At 38.8% G+C, this 8,352-nt stretch overlaps 1 protein-coding gene across 1 annotated transcript in view; it reads left to right on the forward strand.

Annotated features, from left to right (window-relative positions):
• The window catches only part of STX7 (syntaxin 7), a 15,070-nt gene that overhangs the window by 620 nt on the left and 6,098 nt on the right, over nt 1–8,352 (forward strand). The window contains exons 2-5 of the mRNA XM_010195031.1: nt 4,167–4,240; nt 5,959–6,049; nt 7,584–7,722; nt 8,351–8,352. The exon at nt 8,351–8,352 is cut by the window's right edge and continues 50 nt beyond it. Coding sequence (XP_010193333.1) covers nt 4,167–4,240; nt 5,959–6,049; nt 7,584–7,722; nt 8,351–8,352 — 306 coding nt within the window. The remainder of the gene's footprint in view (nt 1–4,166; nt 4,241–5,958; nt 6,050–7,583; nt 7,723–8,350) is intronic.

An 8,352-nucleotide genomic window follows, 5' to 3' on the forward strand; every position in this document is an offset into this window, starting at 1 on the left:
AGTGAAAAGTCTTCGTACTCATACCGTATTGCTCCTTTCTAATACAAGACTCGTATTCAGGTGGAAATAGCAAGGTTCTTTTCTTTCGCATGCAAGACAACAGTTGTTTGTAGAAAATGTGTTTTACTTGCGTGGTAGCGTGCACTCTGCTTTCTGCGCTGCCCAGTTCCCAAGGGGGACTTCCCTTCTGTGGTGGCTTATTGCCAGCCCATGGGTCGCAAGGTGCTGTTCCTGCAGGGTCACAGTATGAGCCCTGAAAGAGCTGTTGATCTTCGTTATATGCAAACTTTTACCCTGATCTTGAGCGTAGAAGGGGCTGCAGGGGTTGGTGTGCCTCTGACAGAGGCTGTCACCATATCATGACTTTGGTGAAGAATGTCTGCGTGCACATGGTGTGTGCCTTTCTGCAGCTCCTGAGCAAAGTCCAGCAGCTCGCTGTACGCACCCATGAAACCTGAGCTAAAGTTTCAGACTTTGCACTGAAATGGGTCAAAATCATGCACAAGATCCAGTCGGGCTCTGTTACGGGATTGGTAATACCCAGAAGGGCAGCAGGGACCTCTGGTAGTTGTATTACTCCTGCCTTTTAGAGCTCCTTTAGAAGTTGAAAGGATCGGGAAGTGGGGAAAGGAAAACCATAAAGGGTGAGGTAACCTTGGAACCCATCAAAACTGTGCTCTGATCTTTGGTCCCTGACTGTTACCAGTGTGTTTGCAGCACAGAGCTAGGAGTTGGGCCTAAGCATTTGGCTCTCCAGGACTCTTGAGCACTGCTGAGGAGAGTTGAGAGGTACCAAAGCAGCTACCAGGTGCTTTGATATGCGAGCCTGATCTCCCTGCACAGGGGTGAAAAGCTGATTAAACAAGGGAGTCGCTGCTATTATAAATACAACTATCAGCAGCGAAGCTAGGAACTTGGAGACCTCTGTTTTATGAAAAGCAATCCCAGATTTTCAGCAGTTTTGCTTTTCCCTCTTCAGTGCCAAGACTCTTTTCTTCCCAAATGGGGCAGTGGAAGGACCCAGCAGAGGTGTCTCCACAGGCTGGCTGACCTTCGGGAGGAGAGGCTAAGGCTACTCTCCTTTTTCCTTGAGGCAAGTAAGGGATATTGACTTTTATCTAAGAAGATTTGAAGCCGGTTCTTGTTTTGAATCAAATTCTGTAAGATCTCCGCTTGTATGCGTGAGGGAGTAAGACACTTTACCTCTGTGATCCAGGTTTCAAAGTTTGTTTCAAAGTTTGTTTATATCAGTAAAACTGTACAAATTCATGAGTCTGGACAAACATCAGTGGCTTTGTGATTATATTTAACTATTGTATCAAATGTCCAAATGACTAGTAGCTACAGTAAGAAGTCTGTAAAAGCACAAACAAAAAGCCCAAAACAAACAACAACAAAAAAACCAGAAAACCCAAGCCAAACCGAAAGAATTGTAAGACTGTAAAGAAAGGTACTTTTTAGCCTGTATATACTCCAACATGTTTATATTAATGTGAAGGCATTCAAAAGATGGATTTCTTAACTCATCAGCTTGCAGGTAGGTACTGTAAATCAAGATTTCAGGAAGGTCAGCTTCTCCACTTCCTGTGTTATACTGGTCCTACCAACTTGTCTTCATAAAAAAAACCAACATCAACTTCAGGAGTGCTGCTGAATGCTGTTGGCCAAAATTTACTTTTACTGCTCCACCTTTTTTTTCTGTTTGCTTACTTGAGTAAGCAGTGTTTCACTTTTCAGTGCAATATATTTCATGTGAACAAAAAATTGAAAAGAGAAATGCTGGGTTTTTTCTGGATAATATCTGTACTTTGAAAGGTTTATGTGGAAAATGCTAAATTACAGGAAGCCCAGAATAACTGGCTTCAGTTCAGCCCTTGTTTTGTTTGTTTGTTTCTTTCTTTATTTTATTTTTTCCCCTTGAGGTCTGAAAGCCTGTTAGCTTTGTTATTTTTATAAGTACTTACAGACTTCTAGGCACAATGTGTTTTAATTTTGTGTTGAATTCTTGAATGACAAGACCTGAACTGGGATGAACTTCCCTTTTAGGTGTGGAATTGCATAGGTGAGCATCTATGCAGTGCTGGCCTTTAATTTACCCTCAATTATCTACTTCTGTTCAGTTTTAGAAGTAGGATAAATATCTAATTATCATGGAATACAAACATTTAAAGTATAGGCTTTGTTTCGCTGAATTTTTCAAGTGAGAGCCTTTATTTAAAATGCAAACCTGCATTTTCTTTATTTGCAGTTAAATAATGCACCTCTAGGTGGCGGTAGGACACACTGGTACTTTTCCTGTCTGCAAAACAGCTGTTAACAGACCGCTTGCAGTTTGCTTTGGTTTTTTTTCTTCTCCCTGTGGAAGTATACGCAGAATGACTGAGTGCCTTGGCTCTTGGATCAGAGGGAAGTGTGTCTTTGAACTAACAAAACTTCAGGGTAATTTATATTCAGTTTTTCATCATATTAAATCTTCACACCGTTGAATTAAAAAGGTAGCACCAGACAGTTGCCTTTTTGTTTGTTTTAAAACAATGCATTATACAGAAGATAAAATAAGGTGTAATTACCCTAAGTCAGTATTTATCAGTCCGTGTGATCAGCTCCAGATGCTGAGGAGCAGCATTGAGGACTGGCCCGGCACTGGGCAGGGAAGGGCTGGCACTTGGCAGCAGGTGGCCACAGTAGGCAAAATTCAAAAATCTTCACTTACATTTTGCTGCTTTTCAGCTCAATTAAAATATATGTTGTGTGAAACCCATCTTACAGTGCTGTTCCCCACAGTAATTCTTTCAGTAGCTTGTGTCCACTCAATTTCCCCCAGAGATTTGTGCCCTGAAGTATTTTATTTTTACCTCATGCAAAACTTAGGTACTAACTTTCCCCCTTTTTTAAAAATATATATCTTCATTACCTGGGTTTGCACAGAAGGAATTTGCTATAGCAGCTGTCAACGTTGAGACTTTATGTAAAGTAATGTAGAAAATCCAGTATCATCTAATTCATTGGAGACTTGTTATGAGACAAGATTGGAATTAATTTTATTACTAGAAATGTTGTAAGGAATTCAGTTTTATCTAATTGCTTAACATAAGTCACAGGTAGCTTTTTGTAACTGAAGTTCTGTCTGTTACACATCCCTTCCATGGAAAAATACTCTTTTAAAATTATTTTCATTACTTAGAGATTACTTTTATTGCAATTTTAACTCTATTTAGGGGAAAAAATAAAGTGTGCTCTTAAAGTGACGATCCCACATCTGATCATACAGTCATATTTTTTACTGACTGTGGTATGCCAGTCTGCCTGGGGAGGGCCATAGAAACACAGGGAAGAAAAGTCCTCACTGTGGTCATGAAAAAAGAAAAGTTATTTTGCATGTGTATTCTTTCATTTTAGAAGATGTGAGGGTGTTAAGGTAAGATAAAGCACATTAGTTTTGCAGTGTGATAAACTGTATATCCTTGAAGTGTCTGTCCATTTTCCTTCTTGCTTTCTCATGTGACAGTAAAATATGTTAAGCTGAAAATAAGGCTCAGATGATGTGTCACTTTTTGCAGTTCAAAACTAATATATTTTTTGAAATACACTTAAGAATTGTGGGTGATTTTTGTCCCACATTTGAAAATGTAAGGATCTCAAAATTACCATTTAAACCTGGACACTTGATATATTTTTTCTTTTTAATGTACTGTAAGTCTATTAATGCTTTGTTGCTGTCTCTTCATTAATACACTGGTTCTGAAATACTTGTGTATGATAATGGCATGGCAATCATTCAGCTGGCTTTCCAAAATGACATATGTAAAATACAATTAAACCAGAATAAGAATTGTGCTGCCTATTTTAAAAATTAATATTAAAAAGCCCGATTTATACTTACTATAGTGAAACTATTAACTGCTCTTTAAATTGCCTGTTTCTACCTAGACACTTGAATACATGCCCATCCTTTGTAAGAAACCCTGGGCTTTGTCTTTGACTTGGCAAAATCCATTCACTCGTTGTTCTGGGTCTCCTTAAGTGGAGTCTCTGTAGTAGGTTGAAAAAATATCTGGAGTATCAGTTTCTGTCAACTTTCATGGCTTTAGAATTGTCAAGCAAAAATGCATAAAATTAAGTGGGAATTGTCTGTGCCCCATTAAAATTTCTCTTCCTCTTCACAAACAGCTGCCGAAATACAAAGAATACTGAATCAGCTTGGAACACCACAAGACACCCCTGAGTTGAGGCAACAGCTGTGAGTACTTCACATGAAAATGTTTAATTTCATTGCATTGTAAACAATCTCCTGGTAGGTGATGAGGTGGTTTTTTGTTAGGCAAAGTGCTTGATCTTACTGAGAAAAGCAAGTTTAGAGAAATACTTGAAGTTTAAATGTGGAGATGCACTTTTTAAAATTAATCTTCACTAGTTTGTAAACTAGAGTCAGCTGGTTTGCCCATATGCATTGCCTGCAGTATCGATACATCTATAAAACCTGTGCTGTATGTCAGCAAAGGGAATGTGGCAAGACCAGAAACCAATATCACTAATTAAAAAAACAAACACCTGTACCTCTCCACTCCAGTCAACTCTTCAAATCTGTCTGTATACATTTCACAAGGTAATGAATGTATTGGGGACTTTTTGTGAGATGTGATACTGGGGGAGAGAAGGGAATGTCTTTTTAGTGATGCAAGGTACAGTAAGGGATATAGAATAAATATGTATCACAGAATGTACCAGAAATGCTAAAATAGCAGAAGTGAAAGGCTCCAAGGCAGATGCTGTGCTGTAGTTCAGTCACCTGAAGGTGACCTTTCACTAATATGCTACTAGCAGAGACAGTCAGCTGCTCTCTACTTCTCTGCACAGTCTGATGAACTGGTAGGGTTTTTTCCATTAAACTCTTTTACCACATTAATTTCGGCATCATAAATGCATGTAAATGACATGTTGTGCTAACCTTGTGGTAGGGCAAGTTGGAAGTCTTTGGTGTGTTCGGTGCTGCACTGTGACTTTGAACGGTAGGAAGAGGTTTGTATTGAACCAAAGGCATCACATTCATTTGGTGTGAACAGCCAAATTGCTTTATAATAGCCTGAAACCAGGGCCCATAACACTAGCCAGGTACAATCCACAGCGTCATACTGGAAATTGTGAATAGGTGACGATCAACATGCACAGTTTATGCAATAATCAGGATCTAGGCAGAAATTCACAATTAAACAGGATAGAAACTGTTATGAAAGACACATTCCAATCCCTTTATGGTGATAATATATATGATAAGCCACCTTGAGTTTTAGTCTGTCCCTTTTTCACTTGTCTGTCACATTTGGCCTTTCCTTTCATGTTGATATGTATCTGAAAAGTAACTTGGTTATTTTAAACATTGATGTTAATTGTTTGCTAATAGCTTTCTGGATAAAGCCTTTTTTATTTACACGGGGGAGGAGGGTGCAAAAGCACAAAGAATTTGAGTTGCTCCAGGAAAAAAATGTGAAGATTGGTGAAGGAGTGTGTGATAATACCAGAAGCAAAGAGACAAAAAGACAAAAATAGCAATGCTGTTTAAGACAAGGCACATTTTATTAAGCACCATTAAAGCTATTAGTAAATAATGAAGTTCACAGCCATTGTATCATGGGGGAATATAGATATCTTTGGATAAGTTTCCCAGTAACTATCAGGAATTGACCTCTCATGGGCTGTGGTATCAGAGTGATACTCAAACCACTGTATGTTCTTCCACACAGAAAAGACATTGTCTTTTCTACGGTTACTCCGAACACAGAAATGACCAGGTGTTTCCAACTATGGATAGCCTCAAAAGGACTATGAATAGCATGTTTAGATATTTGTAATAACTAGAAACCTATTGCTGCACATTAGGAAAATAGCTTTTCTGAGAATCTGTGAAATTCAAACAAAGTAACCCAGTGGTCTCTAATGAAACTTTGCATTTGGTTTTAGGCAACAGAAGCAGCAGTACACCAACCAGCTTGCCAAAGAAACTGACAAATACATTAAAGAGTTTGGATCTTTGCCTGCAACAAGCGAACAGGTATGAAACCAAAAAGCATGGCTTGTTTGACTGTCATGTTGGCTCATGTAGAGTATTTGAGTGACTTCAGTTCAGCATGCCTATTTTTGTGCTCCTCACTAGGCTTTCAAAGTGCTGTTTAGTTAGTCAACACATTTGTACAACAAGACACTAACAACATAAGAATATTTTGTTGCAGTCCAGGCTTGTTCCAGAGTTGTTTTTATGTATCAGGAATGAAGTAGTTTGACTGAAATGGTAGGAATCAAGGCAGTGCACTGTGCCTGTGATTTTGGGTAGCTGGGTGCTTTGTAATCTGTTGCAGTGATGCTAAGTCTGGCTCTGCAGGTACTCTGACTGCCTCCAGCGTCAAGGAATTGTGTGCCAAAACCACTTGCAGGGCAGGTGGTCAGACCTGTTTACCCACTGTCCAAATAATTTGATTATGCACAGTAGGTCTCTTCTGCATCAGTCAGATGAGCACGTGCGCTATGTCTTGTCTACAGGCTTTTCCTTTAAGAGGAGTGGACAGAAGCTGTTACCAAAAGAACTTGTGCAGTCTATAAACTGCTTCTTTCCCAGGTCTGTGTAAAATCTTGTCGGGGTTAACATGTGAAGTGACTGTTGTCATTAGCACACTCCTATCTGCCATCCTATGGTTTCTTACCCTAGCAAAATCTGTTGCTTAAATAAGGGAAGATCAACAGTATCCCAGAAAACATGGATTCAGGTTATTGTCGACCAGACAACTTGTCTGGTCTGTACCAAGGAGACTTTAGCAAAATTAATTGTCCTGAAACAGTGAGTTCAAATGGCAGGCCATGATCTATGTGTGCTCATCCTGTCAAGTTGTTGTCAATGAAATGCATAAATAGCAGACTGATGAATGGCGGATTGTATTCTCTCAGAAATTTGAAAGGAATGGTTGATGTAATGTATACATTTATGGAAATACGGTGGAGGCTCAGTATTCCTCTTCTCTGCCCTACATCTTTAAAAAAAAAAAAGAAAAAAAAAAAAAGACAAAAGCCTGAAAATTTGGAACAGATATTTTTGTACCAGCTGTTAAGCACTTAAGGGGGTATGTGAACCCACTTGTGGATACAGCTCAATATGTATTTCCAGCATTTATGTAAAATACATATGAAGTGCCCTGTTCTTTTCTGCACCCTTCCCCCTTCCATTCTATCAACTTTGCATATTTTAGCATCCGCAGTATCAAAATATTTCACACTTTAACAGTAGGTTTTATAATCAACAGATAGTAAGGAAGGTAGAAATTTTCTTGTCCCTGCACATTTCTTATTTCCAGCTGTTAAATGAAAATGAATGCATTGGTTGCCTCTTTAAATTCCTTAAATTGTGCATAGTCATGTGATCCCAGAGGGAAGGAAGGTTTGTCCATGCAGTTGCAAATGGTTTTGTAGACAGCCTTCGCTTACACCTATTTAGAAAAAAAAAAAAGAGTATATGCCTTACCATTGAGCAGTCTGGAAGTGGCAGAGCCTTGAAAAGCCTGAGCTCATTTGACTTGGTAAAACTTTTTCTCCCATAGCGTCAAAGGAAAATACAGAAAGACCGTCTTGTGGGAGAGTTCACCACAGCACTAACAAATTTCCAAAGACTCCAAAGGGAAGCAGCTGAGAAAGAAAAAGACTTTGTAGCCAGAGTAAGAGCCAGCTCAAGGGTATCTGTAAGTATTGAAAAATGTGCCATTATACTCTTTTTGCAATGGTGTCGGTGGTGTTCGATGTCAAACTTGCCTCCACAATGCTACTTGCAAAAGCTCATATCTGACTCCAAATACTGCAGAACATGTGCTGTATGATTTTATAGTAAAGGCTGAATTAAGTTATAATACACCACACACACCCCAAGAATTGTTACTTTTCCTTGCCTTTGTCACACAAAGGCAAGAACTGCTATTGGGTTCATGCTGTAATCTTGCAAAAGTAAATTTTAGTATATTTTGAAATTCTTTTGCTGAACCTTTAGCTATCAATATTTTTCCTACAGGGAAGAATCACTTGCCAGATTTCTATGCATATCTTGTTAGCATATCAATTTTGCCTTTTCACTCTGTGCCAAATACACTTTGCTTTACCTGTAAATTTTACCAGGCAGTTACTGAGCTGAATGTTTTCGCTTGTATTTCAGCTTTATGCATGCACAAAGCAAAATCAGGATGAGAACATGTTAAATCATGCATCAGTTTGAAGTTGACTTACTATAAACCTTGTAATATCGACTCATTCTAGAAATGCTGACGGTGCTCCTTTCAGGACCATAATGTTTTATTTATTTTTTTTAAACACTGATCGTGT

Source organism: Mesitornis unicolor, unplaced genomic scaffold, assembly GCF_000695765.1.
Source record: "Mesitornis unicolor isolate BGI_N332 unplaced genomic scaffold, ASM69576v1 scaffold45261, whole genome shotgun sequence".
In the NCBI taxonomy this organism is placed as follows: Eukaryota; Metazoa; Chordata; class Aves; order Mesitornithiformes; family Mesitornithidae; genus Mesitornis; species Mesitornis unicolor.